The sequence below is a fragment of the Musca autumnalis genome, unplaced genomic scaffold, assembly GCF_047663935.1.
Source record: "Musca autumnalis isolate F117 unplaced genomic scaffold, ASM4766393v1 scaffold_2, whole genome shotgun sequence".
Lineage (NCBI taxonomy): Eukaryota > Metazoa > Arthropoda > Insecta > Diptera > Muscidae > Musca > Musca autumnalis.
The window spans coordinates 174013165-174029889 of NW_027411755.1; the positions used below are offsets into that span (position 1 = coordinate 174013165).

General features: G+C 35.9%; 1 protein-coding gene across 6 annotated transcripts in view; it reads left to right on the plus strand.

Annotated features, from left to right (window-relative positions):
• The window catches only part of tutl (immunoglobulin superfamily member turtle), a 474553-nt gene that overhangs the window by 206991 nt on the left and 250837 nt on the right, over positions 1–16725 (plus strand). For 5 of the 6 annotated variants that reach the window (XR_012410506.1, XM_073969923.1, XM_073969927.1 and 2 more), the window contains exon 4: positions 4957–5078. Coding sequence is in view for 5 of the 6 variants with exons in the window: in XM_073969923.1 (XP_073826024.1) it covers positions 4957–5078 (122 nt within the window). In the remaining variant the exon portion in view is untranslated. The remainder of the gene's footprint in view (positions 1–4956; positions 5079–16725) is intronic. The other variant, XM_073969924.1, reaches the window with a different exon arrangement.

Here is a 16725-nt window from a genome sequence, read left to right on the forward strand (position 1 = left end):
TCTATGAATGTTCACATCAGGTTTCCTATTACAATTCGTGCAGGTAGTTTATAAAGACTTATTTCAGGTAGCCAATAAAAACTTAATTCAAGTAGACCATAAAGTCGACATGCAGGTAGTTTACAAAGACTCCAACATGTAGTCTATAAAGACTCCCTCCATTTCGTGTTTAAACACATCCATCTATTCGTCTATAAACATTCTCTTCAGCTTATCTATAAATCCGTCTAAAATAATCCCTGTAACTCGTTTCTAGAGATTCCCTCTAGTTCGTTTATAAAGAAGCTCCTATTTAGACTTCCTTCAGGTCGTCTATAAAGCTATCTTAAGTTCGTCTATAAAGACTTCCTTCGGGTATTCTATGAAGTCTCACATCTGGTTGCCTATAAGAATCCCTACAGGTAGTTTTTAAAGACTCGTTTAAGATAGTCTATAAAAACTTTATTCAGGTAGTCCATTAAGTTTCCCCTTAGGTAGTCGTTAAACATTCCCATCAGGTAGTCTATAACAACTTTCTTCGGGTAATCAATAAAGGCCCCCTTTAATATAAAGGCTCCCTTCAGTTCTTCAAATACTCCATTTAACTCGTCTATAAAGATTTCTTATAGCTTCTTTACAAAGACTCCCTAAAGCTCGTCAATAGAGACTCCTTTCATGAATACTAGGTAACTTATGGTTTCAGCCTTGAAAAACTTCTCCACAAGTGGTGTCTTAAGACACGCCGTTCGGACTCGGCGATAAACAGTAGGTCCCATATCATTGAGCTAAATATGAATCGGGGTGCACTCATTGATATGAGAGAAGTCTCCCTTGTCCCGTATGGGATGTATAAATCCGTCTAAAATATTCCGTTTAGCTCGATTTGGGAGATTCCCTCTAGCTTGTGTACAAAGATTTCACTCAACTCGTCTAAAAAGACTCCCATCATCTCCTTTATAAAGACTTCCTTCAGCTCGTCTATAAAGACTTCAAAGAGATTATCTTTAAAGACTTCCATTGGATAGTCTATAAAGTATCACATCAGGTAGCCTATAAGAAATCCAAATAGGTATTTTATAAAGGTTCCTATCAGGTAGTCAATAAAAATTTCATTCAAGTAGTTCATATAGTCACCTTACAAGTAGTCTAAAAGGACTCATTTCAGGTAGTCTATAAAGCCTCCCTTTACATAGTCTATGAAGTCTCACATCAGGTTGCCTATTAATATTCCTACTGGTAGTTTATAAAGACTTATTTCAGGTAGCTAATAAAAACTTCATATAGGTAGACCATAAAGTCTCCGTTCAGGTAGTTTACAAAGACCCCATAAATGTAGTAATTCAAGTAGTATATAAAGTCTTCCTTCAGGTAGTCCATAAAGTCCCCCTTCAGGTAGTCTATAAAGGCTCCTTTCAGGTAGTCTATAAAGACTCCCTTCAGTAGTCTATAAAGACCTCCTTCTGTTAATCTATAAAGACTCCCTTCAGTTCACCTATAAACACTCTCTGCAGATCATCTATAAATCCGTCTAAAATACTCAATTTAGCTCGATTTAGGAGATTCCCTCTAGCTTGTGTACAAAGAGTCCCCTCAACTCGTGTAAAAAGACTCCCATTATCTCTTTTATAAAGACTTCCTTCAGTTCTTCAAATACTCCATTTAACTCGTCTATAAAGATTTCTTATAGCTTCTTTATAAAGACTCCCTAAAGCTCGTCAATAGAGACTCCTTTCATGAATACTAGGTAACTTATGGTTTCAGCCTTGAAAAACTTCTCCACAAGTGGTGTCTTAAGACACGCCGTTCGGACTCGGCGATAAACAGTAGGTCCCATATCATTGAGCTAAATATGAATCGGGGTGCACTCATTGATATGAGAGAAGTCTCCCTTGTGCCGTATGGGATGTTGTGGAACAATGTTTTTTTTTTTTTTGTTTTTTTTTTAGCTAACTTATGTGTAAGCTACGAGATTCGAATAACCTACCCAAATATTCCTATAGATTTTGATGGATGCCTATGAGACAGGACATATACTTTCTATGGCTAGTATTTCTACCTGATTATACCGTAGTGGATATGTTTTGTTGTTAACCGAATCCAGAAATCCATACTAGAGTCGCCCCTGTTTAACTTAGTGTGCAACTTCGTCAAGGAAATTCGTCAAGACAAATTTAAGTCCGTCCTGGACAAAGGTGGAGATCTCTGGCTGGGCGGACCTCACTATAACTATCAAAAAGATCAATTGATTTGGTCCTCGTACTTTCTGCCCAAACTAAGATTAACTATCGGGCCACTCTGTCCTGGACAAGGGTGGAGCTCTCTGGTTGGCTGAAGCTCACTATAGAAAAGATCAACCGATTTGGCCCTCGTAAGTTTTTGTCCAAATTTAGATCAACCATCGGCCCACTCTTTAGAGTACCTCCACCACAAAATTTCCTTTAATGGTGCACACGATAACTTTAGATATTACTAAGCGATTTGGTCCGTACTTTTCATATCGTAATATTTCTTTCAGACTTATGTAGATTAGGTTGGAATATGGAGTATATCGGTCCACTTCTTCGGGTACGTTCCACACAAAATTTAATTTTTTTTCTAAAAAGTGTAAAGACATGTATCGGATCATGTGAAGCAAGGTTGTCTTTGCAGACTCTATTAAGACAGTACATTTTTTTCGGGGGTACGTCCATACCTCCTGATATTTTGACCGAAGTAAATAATATGATTGATGAGCAACAGTGGAGCTCCTCAGGTCTCCTTAGACAACAGAAGACCTAAAAAAAGGCTTGTTAAAGTCTTCAATAGACAACAGAAGACATTTGTATGTTTCCTATAGCTTATGAACAGAATATCCGATTTTATCAAAATGACCTCAAATATCTCTTGATATCTTTTATAGACAACAGACGACTTTCCTAGGCAACAGATGACCTAAAGGAATGCTTCTGGAAGTCTTCAATAGGCAACAGAAGACATCTTAATATATTCCATAGACAACAGTGGACCTCCTCAGGTCACCTAAGGTAACAGAAGACCTAAAGGAAGGCTTCTTAAAGTCTTCAATAGGTAACAGAAGATATTTTTAAATCTTTGATAGATATTAGAGACTTCTTGAGGCCCTCTGTTTACAACAGTAGACCTCTTGAGGTCTTCTATAGACAACAGACGATTTCTTGAGGTCTTCTATAGAGAACGGAAACCCTCTTGTGGTCTTATATAGAGAACAGAAAACCTCTCGAGGCCTTCTATAGAGAACACAAAAGCTTTTGAGATCTTCTATAGAGAGCGTAGGACTTCATCAGGTTTCTAGAAGTCTTCAGTATGCAACTGACGACTTTTTGATGCATTTTATAGCAACAGCGGACCTCCTAAGGTCTCCTTAGACAACAGAAGACCTAAAAAAAAGGCTTCATAAAGTCTTCAATGGGCAACAGAAGGCATTTGTATGTCTTCTATAGACATTTTAATACCTATTCAGGTTTATTTACACCTTTTAAAATCTTCTGTAGACAACAAAAATCTTTATGAGGTGTACCATGGATAACAGAAGACCTCCAGAGGCCCTTTGTAAATTACAGTATTCCTCTTTAGGTTTTCTATAGGCAACAGAAGACAACTCAGGTTCCTACAGCCAACAGAAGATCTATAAGGGTGCTTCTTAAAGTTTTCAGTAGACAACATAAGACCTCTTAGGGACTTTCACAAGCTCGCCTATAAAGACACCCTTAAGGCAGTCTATAAAAATCCCCTTTGGCTCGTCTATACAGACCACCCATTTCAGCTCGTATATAAAGACATTTTTTACCCCATCTATAAAGACTTCTTCGCCTCTTATATAAAAAACACACGTTTAGTTTATTCCAATCCTGCATCCTTCTTATCTAACAAGTGCTAAAATTCTTGTTTTAAAACTTCAAACCCCTTTCAAAGATTGTAAACATGATAACGTGACATGACATTTGACACATGATAATTTTCGAGCTTTCTTTCTACAATTTTTCCAATGAGTTTAGAAAGGAGTTTGAAGCTATTTCAGAAAATGCTATCACATCTTTGGATGTGATGATGAAAACGATGACACTACATCACATCATTGGCATACATTCACACGAACATACCCACGTAAATGATGGTGGCATTGAGCATGCGGTTGAATATTTAGACAGACTTTTGCAATGCCGCTTGTCACATCTTAGTTACAGTCTTCATGTAACGACATTACAAATCTTATTTGTAGTTCTTTATCCGTATTTGCTGTTGAAAGTTGAAAAGTTGTTGCCACCTTCTTAAGTTTGTTTGATGTTCAAGTGGAGTTGTATATGAGGGCGACGACAACAATGTGTCGTCTTAAATGACCATATTCCTGTTGATTTTGTCATTTGTGTTTTAGTTCATGTTTTGTCATGCCATCTCGTCTGTTGTTATCACTTCCGCTTCTACGATACACTGTCATGTATATGTATACATATTCATTGATAGACGAAGACAACAACAATTACTACTTAACCGTCAGGATATGTCATCAGCTGTGGTATACATTGTTGGGAATTTTTTTTCTATTTCAGAGATTAGAGTTTGCAAAATGTACAGCGAATACTCGTATACATAAGTGAACAGAGGTGTGGAATAATATTTAATGTGAATTATAATTTATCCTTAAGGCTAAGTCATGTATTAAGTGTACCCCGTTAAGTCTATATCAAAGACACATAAATCAGTTCGATATGTAGTAGGTATAAACCCTCTCAAGTTGATATCGACTTAGTGAATTAACACGAATATATACCCACCATAAGCGCTGTAATGGGGTTATAACGTAATAAAATTATCTGCCAATAGGTAATATTGTATTTGTCTTGTTTGACTTAGAATGTTTTCCCAGTTTGAAAATTCCTTACAACATTAAAACTATTTTCCTTCTCTAAATTCCATATATAATAAATTTTTTGTTTTGTCTTTCTTTTTCTCTCTTTGCAGAAGATGCTGTCCATATCACAGCCATACTCGGTGAAGGTGTCATCTTCAATTGTCACGTTGAATTCCCCAATGATCATCCAGTCCCGTACGTCCTACAGTGGGACAAGAAGGTGAGCGAAACGGTACGATATCACAAGATAATATTTCTTCTCTAAACTCTCTTTTTTAGTATGTGTTAAAGCGTCAGAAAAAAATATAAACAGACAGAAAACATATCCAAAAAACAAAACTAGTTTTGAAATAAAACAAACCAAGAAAATATAAGAAAAAAACACCCTACCAAAACTCGCGATCCCCCCACGATCACCAACCACTACCTACCACGAAAGAAAGAAGTGTACCTAACCAGGAAATCAAAAAAAAAAAAAAAACGTTTGTGTTCCAAAGATAATGATGTGACTTTAATTACTTTTTATAGCGACTTAAAATCGGATGGCAAAAATATGACCCTTAATTAATGCAGATTTTTTTGGGGGTCACTAGCTTAATGGGAATTTTGAGGTTCTTTAAGGACCTTTGTAATTAAAAGATTTTTTAATTCATATATAAAATACCTCTCAGAAATTTCTTGTATACAAAAACCTTTATGAGATCCTTTAAAAGTCTTCCGTACACTTAAGACTTTTATGAGGTCTTCTATAGACTATAAAACCACTCTTTTTGGACGGAAGACCTTTATCATTTTTTCTTCAGATAGAAGACCATAAAGATGAATTCTATAGATAGGTAACCTTTATGAGGTCTTTTCTAGATAAGATATGAAGTCGTTCTTAGGCAGACATTTTTTGAGATTTCGTGTATATAGAATACCTTTATGAGGTCTCGTGCAGATAGAAGACAGTAAATATGACCTGCTATAGATAATATGCCTTAATGAATTCGTCTACAGAAAAGATATTTTATGAACTATTCTATTGATGGAACACCTTTCTTCTATAGAAAGGAGACCTTTGTGAGGTCATAATTGTCTTCTAAAAATATGGGACTATCGTGAGATCCTACGTTGATATAAGACCTTTATGAGGTCCTCTAATTAGAGAAGACTGTTATGAGACCTTCTATAGAAAGAGGTTTCCCACAGATAGAATATCTTTATGAGGTCTTCTATGAAGAAAAGTTCTTTATGAAGTCTTCTATAGACCAAAGATTGTAATTTGGTCTTTTATAGACAGAAGACCTTCATGAGGTGGATCGAAGGTCTTTATGAGGTCTTCTATAGGCAAGAGATCTTAATAAGAAACGACTTTTGAAGTCCTCTATAGAAACAATACGTGTGGGATGTCCTCTAGTAACCCACTTAAGGACACAATTTCAAACTCCACTTGCTTTCTAAACAGAGTTTTGCTATCCCCTTCTGAATGAACAGCCTTACGAAAAATAGGTCTCCTCGAAGTAATGGTTTTAGAGCCCACATATGTTTGGACGAAAACCGTCCTGGCCGTCTATCTGTCCGGCAGAAGCGCACAATAACGTCTCAAGAGACTAACCGAATAGGTTCAAGATTTTTCGCAAAAAAGCTTGGTCCTAGATCTGTTCAGTTTGCCCGATCCGAATCCACCATATGTCAACATCGTTTAGATATAATGGATGTAGGGGATTGGTGAAATTCCAAAGCTGCTCGGGTCTTAGTCGCTCACAAGACTACTGCGTTTTAATTTATGTTGCTGTTTGTTGCGCCAGAGCATCTCCCAGCGTTTCTACAACTTCGTCGTCGGAATATTAGATACCCTCTCAATCCCCCCCAACATCAAAAACGCAGCATCTAACACCACATGTTGCTGCTCAACGCCCCGATTACTGCAATTCATTTGCAACGTTCTCCTCCAACAAACTCCGCAAAATCGTAGACTTTTTGACCCGGAGTTACCGTCGCCTCTAGCTTGCAACAATGTGATTATTACAACACTTTGCGAAAGGATCGTACACGAATCGGCGGAGGAGGACTTGTATTGCTTATACATGGAATTGGATGTACAGAGGTAGCAGTAAAGTGTGGAACTGCCGAGGTAGAGTTGCTTAATGCTAACATACTGCCAATGAATAGTTGTGCCCTGCGAAATTAATTCGCACATAAGTTTGGTACATTAGTGCCAGGGGACTTCAATGATCATCATAAGCTTTAGGATACAGCGTTGGCCGAGAAAATTGATAGCTCAACATTTTGCAGGGCGAACGAAAGCAATTGTCTCAGCTCGCCAAACATCCCTATTGTGGCATCCGGTCTGGCCAATGACGTGTCCTGTGCGTGAACGTCAGTCGTTTGTGGAATTCAGAAATAGGAATTCTGTAGAGTGAAACAGGGAGTTTCCCAAGGCGGGGTGATATCTCCGGAAATGTTCAACTTTTACATTTCTGAAATCCCACACCCCCAGACAGCACAGAGATCGAAAGGTATGCGGACGATTGTACAATCTGGGCGCTGGATCCTATCGTCAATGACATGTGTATGTGATGGTGTGATGGTATGTAGACATATACTACATATCGTAATTAGAGCTGTTTTTCAATCTAAAGAATATGAACTGTCACGCTGTTCACCACCTGAGTGAAATGAGGCTCCGTTTCAATATATTGGTCGATGGTTCTCTAATTCTATCTGATCTAACTATATGCTCCAACTTTCGAAAACATGTTAAGCTCATTATCGACAAGATCAGAAGTAGAAAATAGGTTCTCAAGGCGCTGCCCGGCAGCACCTTGGGTGCTAACAAGGAAACCTTGTTGACCTCTTATAAAACAATAGGCCGGTCTGCCGTAAACTATGAGGCGCCAATATGGTTTGCACATATTCACGTTATGCAGTGAAAGAATTTTCAAACCTTCCAGAATGCTGCCCAGAGGGTATCTGCCCATGACATTAGGGGATCATCTTTATGAGGAGAAGAAAATTTTACCGGCATATCCGCCGTAAGCATCCTTTCAACGACTGGGTTTTCCCAACCCAGGCACGGAGAGAAATTCATGATCTGGAGACAGAATTCCAGTGGTACAAGCTAGAATCTCTAGATCAACGAGCCTGCCAGGCAGGCTTGAAGTACAAAGGTATAGTGTGAATGCCCTACCTGGCAAAACGAACACGAGGGGTTTTAGCCCAGTAAAGATCTGAACTATACAGACGCCTAAGTTTATTTTGCCCCGAATTGATTGCACGATACCTAACACATGCCCTGCATGTGTATTGGTATCGCACGACTCGCTGCATTTGTTAAGATGCTTAGCTAACTCCACTCATCTGTCTCCAGATTTTTTATGGACACAAACCGTCCCGGTAGCAGAATTTTTGAATCTGGACACAGAGGAAGCTGAACTAGGTAACTGAATTAAATATACGATTGAACATATTTGCATTGCTACAACAACATGTCTAATGAGAACGATAATTTAAAAATTGAGTATCCGATTTCTCAGAAGATACAAAAAGTTCAAATAGACCCTATATCGAACAACATCTTCGAGTAGCACCCTCAAAAAGTTCAACATTTTCGCATAAGTATACTTTAGGGGCGGCTCAAGGATATTTAGGAAATATTTACCGTAGAACACCATGTGGGCCTGTTTAAAGCGATATCATGTTTTTCGTGGGCAAGTTTATGCTTCCTGACTTAATGGTCCACAAGCTTCGAAAAATCTTACGATGACCATCTAGCCGATATTCCAGACCCAAAGAAAACATGTCCTGATACGGAAAATGTTCTCTTCATTTTAAACACGGAAATAAATAGTCAAAGGAGAATGTGGAGGTGACCACTGTTTTTAAGACGAAAAACAAGTGCTGACACTCAATATTTAGCCTGCAAATTTTGTTTAACTAGATATCAGAGAATTGACAGCAATCTTTAGAAGTTTTTCTGTCTTTGACGGGCCAATTTTACAGATCTTCAGTCTATTGGTACATCATTTAATGTGATATTCTATTTATAAATACATTAAAGACGACTTTCCCTTTTTCAACGAGAATGCTTCCTTTGCCTACATGATTAGTCTGAAGTTTCTAAAGTTGTCTACACCCAAATGGTATTTTTGAGGGCATTCCATATCAACCATAATATATTGTGGAAATACTGGAGTCCCTAATCTTCATAGTTTACCCAGTATAGAATTATTCCACAAACATCCCAGATGGGACAAGGGAGACTTCTCTCATATCAATGAGTGCATCCCGAATGACATTAGCTCAATGATATGGGACCTACTGTTTATCGCCGAGTCTGAACGGCGTATCTAAGACACCACTTGTAGAGAAGTCTTACATGGCTGAAATATTTAGGAAATGTCACCAACATTTTTTTTACCACCGTTGAAAATTTTTGATGTTTCCTGGCCGGGAAATCGAACGCACGACCTTCAGAGTGCATCAGCATTGCACCACGTTGGCACCCGTGCAGTTTACCCAGTATACCTTCATTAAATCTTTCACACCTTAGGGTGTAAAATTGTTCCGCTCTTACTTTCTTAAATGCCTGTAACTAAGCATTTGTTATTGAAATCGTACATAGGATAGAGTTTCCGAACACTGGAACACTATATTCAACACATTGACATATAACAGTTAACCTTAAACATTTCTCACTAAGTACAAGTCGGCACCCAAAAATATATCATTTAATTCTTTTAAAACCCACTGTGGCATAGGGCGCTAACAATAGCTCTTTTCCATCAGGTCAACCCAATAGATCCATTTCGGCTTCTGTGGAGCGTATCCAAGTTCTCTTAGATCTTCCAAAAATAGTAAAATAATAATTACAATACATAAAACAATAATTACAGTACATAAATGTGTGCCAAGGCTTCACTTCTGAAACCATTCCCACACCTTCGAATCACAAAAATTATCTTTAAACTCCAATGGAACGCAAACGTTTTTTTTGTGCACTTTTTATAGAAAAAAAAAAAAGAAACTCCTACATTTACTTTTCATTTAAAAACCCCAGATACTGCTGTGAGTATTTGAGATATAAAAAAATAACAACAAGAATTTCTTAACAAAAAAACTCAAACTTTTTAATTTTTATCGAAAGTTATTTAGTTTTTGCCTTGAATTGGTTGTAGAGTAATATTGAAACAAAAAAAAAAAAAAACGTTAACTAAAACAATATTTTATGTTGCTTTATTAATTGGTTGTAGTTGTGAAATTTAAATAACAAATAATAAATATGTTTAAATTATTAGAAGATATGCCTTGAAATCTAAAAACCAAATAAATATTGGCTGTGTAAAAATTTGTTGTTTAAAAAAATACGTTATTATAATTTTTTTATGGAAAACATGAAAGCAACAAAAAACCATAACAATATACCCTATTTTTTCATACAAGAACTACTACTGGTATTTCAAAACCCAAAAGACAAAGTTATTTATTTTACACAATCTCCCCCTCAGTTGAAGAGAGTTGTATTTTGTTAACCTTAAAAAAACATAATTTAACAAAAAGACGCCTGCCTAACTTAACTTGCAAACATATTTTGTTTTAAATCTTGTTTTTTGTTTTTAATTTCAAAAGGTTTTGTTTTTGTATATTTGTTCTTGTATTTTTTTTTTCAACTTTTTCCTTTGAGATAATTTTTGTTTTGTGTAAAAGAATTGCAACACTTTTACAAAATATTTTAGACAGCTTAAATTAAGAAGAAACATTTAGGCTTTTGAATAGCGAACATGAAAGCTTCTTAAAATGAATACAAACAAACAAATAAATAACTAAATGAAATATTTACACACAATATACACATACACAACGCAAACGCTTAAGCCAAAAGTTTTTAGAAGTTGACTTCAAATGAAAAAAAACTTTAAATTAATTTTAGTTAGTAATTTTTTTAGTTTTGTTGTTTTTATTTTACAACAAATAAATTGTTTTGATGTTTGAGCAAAATTAGTAAATTAAATTGGAAGTTGGTTCTGTTTGTATAAGATAGGAAATTATTCCCGCATTTATAGGATATCGTCTTCTCGGTGAAATGCCTGGTTGCACACATCCTTTGAGATTACGAATTTTACATTAAATCGAGATGAAAACAAGTTGGTCTAAATGTACGGAACATTTTAATAATTACATTTTTGTTGCTGAAAAAAGTGTACTTAATACAGGACGACTTATAATTGCAGGTTAGCTAAGGTTAACGGACGCGCAGCTGACAGCTACTTATCTCGTAGACCTTATGGTGCATTATGTTCATCCTGTAGAGTGCTCGGGTATTTATATCGCTGTTACCATAATGGTGAACATTGACATTACATCCCAGGTTGACCGGGCTTGTACTTCCCAATTCCCTTAACAGACTCTTTACAAGGATTCCTTATTCTCACAGCAGATAACCATGACTTCCCACCACTACCTGAGTATGCTTGTAAGGATTCCCATTATCCGAGAACACAATTTCTGGCAGACGATCTTTGATAAACAGCCATCCAATGCAAAAATGTAAATCTAAGGATTTCTTGTTCTCACTGAAAATAACCATGACTCCCATATATGTAGATGGCAGCACTACCAAAGTGAGTATGCTTGAAAGGATATCCATCGTCCAAGATAACAATGATTCGCAGACGATCTTCGATAAATAACCATTCATTGTCATTGATTTTAACATCAGAGTCAGTTCTATCTATAAGCACATTGGAACTTCGTTTTAGCCATCGTTCGTTTAGTGGTTTTCCAACTCCGTCAGCCGTGGAAAGATATCCTAGAGATATATTGTGGCTTTGGTTAGCTTGTGAGGTTACTTTGGCAGTGTCATATTTTCGGCTTTCAGTCTTTTGGTGACAGTAGGAGGAGGTAGAAGTTACCTACCCCATTTCATCTTGTTATTTGGTGGAGAAGTGTTGATTTTGGTGAAAACAACATATCCAAGTTCAGGATCCGATGCTGACTCAGTCTTTCCAATCCTCTGCAGTCTTGCTTTGTTTTGGGGTTGATTCACCACCTTTGACTTCACCTCACCTCCTTCAATTTTGATAACATTGCTCCCAATGTAGCCTTTCGCGGTCGATTTTGAAGTTGAATTCAACTTAGGATCTTCTCATTTGCTAAACACCCTGTGGTTGATCTGGAGCCACCGGCACTCTCTCATCGACGTGGTCGTTGATTCCCTGCAGACGAATTTCCTAAGGTAATGATGCATTTGGTTAACCAATTTACGATACTGATTGAGGTTGTCGGAACATTCAATGATTTTCAGAGGACATTAGTCGTGGATATTTCAAAGATTTTCAAAGCACAAGTGGAGAGAATTACTAACGACTTTCAGAGAACAATTTCTAACGATTTTTCATCGGATAATAGGTGAGGATTTCTAACTGTTTTTGTGAATTTTTAACGATTTTTCAGAGGACATAGGCGTGGATTTTTAACGATTTTGCAGAGGAAATTGGCGTGGATTTTTAACGATTTTCAGAGGACAATAGGTGTGGATTTCTTACGATTTAAAGAGGACAATAGGCGTGGATTTTAAACTATTTTACAGAGGGCAATAGACGTGGATTTTTAACGATTTTTCAGATGACAACAGGCATGGATTTTTAACGACTTGTAAGAGACAATTGGCGTGAATGTTTAACGATTTAAAGAGGACAAAAGACGTGGATTTTCAACGATTTTTCAGAAGACAATTGGCGTGCAATTTTTACAACTTTTCAGAGAACAGTAGGCCTGGATTTTTAACGATTTTTCAGATGACAATATGTGTGAACAATTTTTCAGAGGTCAATAGGCGTGGATTTTTTTACGATTTTTTAGAGGACAATAGGCGTGGATATTTTTACCATTTTTCAGAGGACAATAGGCGTGGATTTTTTTACCATTTTTCAAAGGACAATGATATTGCGAGGACAATTGTCGTAGATTTTGAATTATTTGCCGAGGACAATAGGCGTGCATTTTTTAATTATATTCCGAGAACAATAGGCGTGCATTTTTTAATTATATTCCGAGAACAATAGGCGTGCATTGATGTTCTAAGGACAATAGTAGTGGATTTTTCAATAACTTTCAGAGGACAATAGGTGCGAATTTTTTTACGATTTTTCAAAATACAGAGGACAATAGGCGTGGATTTTTTACGATCTTTCAGAGAACATTATGCGTGGATTTTTTACGATTATTCAGGGGACACTAGGTGTAGATTTTTTTACGATTTTTCAGAGGACAATAGGCCTGGATTTTTAACGATTTTTTTAACGGTACTAACAAGTGTTGGATTTTTAAGGATTTTTCAGTGGACAATGGACATGGATTTTTTCACGATTTTTCAGATGATAATAAGTGTTGATAGGCGTGGATTTCTTAACGGTTTTATAGTGGATTTTTCAATAGCTTTCAGAGGACAATAGGCGTAGATTTTTTACGATTTTTCAGAGGACAATAGGCGTGGATTTTTTACAATTGTTTAGAGGGCAATAGGCGTGGATTTTTTACGATTTATCAGAGGACAATTGGCTTGGATTTTTTACGATTTTTCAGAGGACAATAGGCGTGGATTTTTTTACGATTTTTCAGAGGACAATAGGCGTGGATTTTTTTACGATTTTCAGAGGACAATAGGCGTGAATTTTTTTACGATTTTTCAGAGGACAATAGGCGTGGATTTTTTACGATTTTTCAGAGGACAATAGCGTGGATTTTTTTACGATTTTTCAGAGGACAATAGGCGTGGATTTTTTTACGATTTTCAGAGGACAATAGGCGTGAATTTTTTAGGATTTTTCAGAGGACAATAGACGTGGATTTTTTTACGATTTTTCAGAGGACAATAGGCGTGGATTTTTTTACGATTTTCAGAGGACAATAGGGGTGAATTTTTTACGATTTTTCAGAGGACAATAGGGGTGGATTTTTTTACTATTTTTCAGAGGACAATGGTCGTGGATTTTTTAAGATTTTTCAGAGGACATAGGCGTGGATTTTTTAAGATTTTTCAGAGGACAATGGGCGTGGATTTTTTAAGATTTTTCAGAGGACATAGGCGTGGATTTCTTTACGATTTTTCAGAGAACGTTAGGCTTGGATTTATTTACGATTATTCAGAGGCGATAGGTGTAGATTTTTTACGATTTTCAGAGGACAATAGGCGTGGATTTCTTAAGAGGATTTTTCAATGATTTTTTACCATTTTTCAGATTTTTTAACGATTTTTCAAAGGACAATAGGCGTCTATTTTCTAAGATTTTTCAGAGGACAATAGGCGTGGATTTTTTTACGATTTTTCACAGGACAATAGGCGTGGATTTTTTAACAGTTTTATAGAGAATTTTTCAATGATTTTCAGAGGACAATAAGTATTGGTCTTTTTTAAAGATTTTTCGGTGGACTTTTTCACGATTTTACAAAGGATTTTTCAATGATTTTCAGAGGGCAACAAGTGTTGATTTTTTAAGGATTCTTCAGTGGACAATAGGCGTGTATTTTTTAATGATTTTTTCAGAGGACAATATGCATGGATTTTTTACAATTTTTCAGAGGACAGTAAGTGTTGATTTTTTAAGGATTCTTCAGTGGGAAATAGGCGTGGACTTTTTCACGATTTAACAAAGGATTTTTCTATGATTTTCAGAGGACAATAAGTGTTAAGTTTTTAAGGATTCTTCAGTGGGCAATAGGCTTGTATTTTTTAACGATTTTTCAGAGGACAATGTGCATGGATGCAGATGACAAGAAGTGTTGATTTTTTAGGGATTTTTCAGTGGACAATAGGTGTGGATTTTTAACGATTTTCAAATTATTTTTAGTGGACAATAATATTGACTTTTTAAGGATTTTTCAGAGGACAATAGGCGGGGATTTTTTACGATTTTTCAGGGGACAATAGGCGTGGGTTTTTTACCGATTTTTCAAAGGACAATCGGGCTGGATTTTTTTACGATTTTACAGAGGAAAATAGGCGTGGATTTTTTAAAGATTTTTCGGAGGACAATGGGCGTCTATCTTTTACGATTTTTCAGAGGACAATAGGCGTGGATTTTTAATGATTTTGCAGAGAATTTTTCAATGGTTTTTTAATATTTTTCAGAGAATTTTTCTATGATTTTTAGAAAACAATAGGTGTGGAATTTCAATCCTTTTACAGAGGATTTTTTTCAATGATTTTCAAGAGACAATAGGCGCGGATGTTTAACGATTTTTCAGAGGATTTTTCAATAATTCTTAAAAGACAATATGCAATATTAATTGTTGTTTTTAAGGATTTTTCAGTGGACAATATGCGTGGATTTTTAATGATTTTGCAGAGTATTTTTCAATGATTTCCTGAGGACAAGATCCGTGGATTTTTTAATAATATTTCAGAGGATTTTTCTATGATTTTTAGAAAGCAATAAGTGTGGAATTGTAATGTTTTTACAGGAGATTTTTTTCAGTGATTTTCAAGAGACAAGAGACGGATTTTTAACGATTTTTCAGAGATTTTTTTGCAGAGAAGGCAAATGGCGTGGATTTTTTATGAATTAGCAGATGATTTTTCAATGATATTCAGGATATAATAAGCCCGGATTTTTTAATGATTTCACTGAGGACTTTTCAATGATTTTCAAAAGTTAATAGACACTGATTTTTAACGATTTTTCAGAGGATTTTTCAATGATTTCCAGAAAACAATAGGGGTGGGCTTTTTAATGATTTTACAGAGGATTTTTCAATGATTTGAATGAGGACAATTATTTTCAGAAGACAATAGCCCAGGATTTTTTAATGATTTTTTATAGACGTTTTCAGGGATTTTCAAAAGACAATAGTTGTGGATTTTTCAGGCATCTGCCAGAGATGATTTTCAAACGACAATTGGTTTATATTTTTTTAATAATTTTTCAGAAGACAATAGGCGTAGAGTTTTTAATAATTTTTCTGAACACAATAGGTGTACATTTTTAATGATTTCGCTTCCTCATTTAGAGAAGGACTTTATAAATAATTGCTCATGAATTTAAACAACATAGTTTTAAAACAAGTGAGAAAAGGCTATAGTCGGTACGGGGCCGAGTATGTGATACCCTACACCACTAACTCTGTGAATAATCTTTTCACTCGAAAACATTTCTTTTATGGAGATACGAAAGTGTTCACCTATCTGGCTTTATACCAAATGACTTAAGGCGAACTGAACCAAAATAATTAATATTTAATTTTAGATTTGACATCACCAACATCAATAGGCTTCGATCTCTGTGATCGTGATGATCCGATCAAAATTCCGACCTGTAGTGTGATTGCAGAAAAAGTGGAAAAAAGGGATGCATTAACGACTATTGCGATATCTCTATTATTTGACTACCTACGCCAACCTACTTTGCATAATTTCAAAGATGGGATTTTCTACTTTCTTAGTCAGGCTTTGCTTTTAGAAGGTCCCCAACCATAGATGTGACATCCGTCATTATTATTAAAATCGCAAAAATGAGAAGTTGGGTTCTATTAGCGACTATTGCGATATCTTCGTTGTTAGACCACCTACCACAACCTACGTTACATTGTTGTAAAGGTGATATTTTATACTTTCATCGTCATTATAACTTAAATCGCAAAAATGAAAATTTGGGTTTAATTTGCGACTATTGTGATATCTTCGTTGTTTGCTCATCCACGAGAACCTACTTTACATCATTAGAAAGGTGAGATTTTCTGCTTTCATTGTCAGGTTTTGCTTTTGGTATACCCCTTATAGAAGCTGAGATATTAGCTTTGGAAAAAGAAACGTTGTCTTTTTATCCAAATAAGTTTTTTGCCCATTCCGACCCCTAAATATTATTCGACCCTCACCGAAATCAATAGGCTTCTTCCTCTTT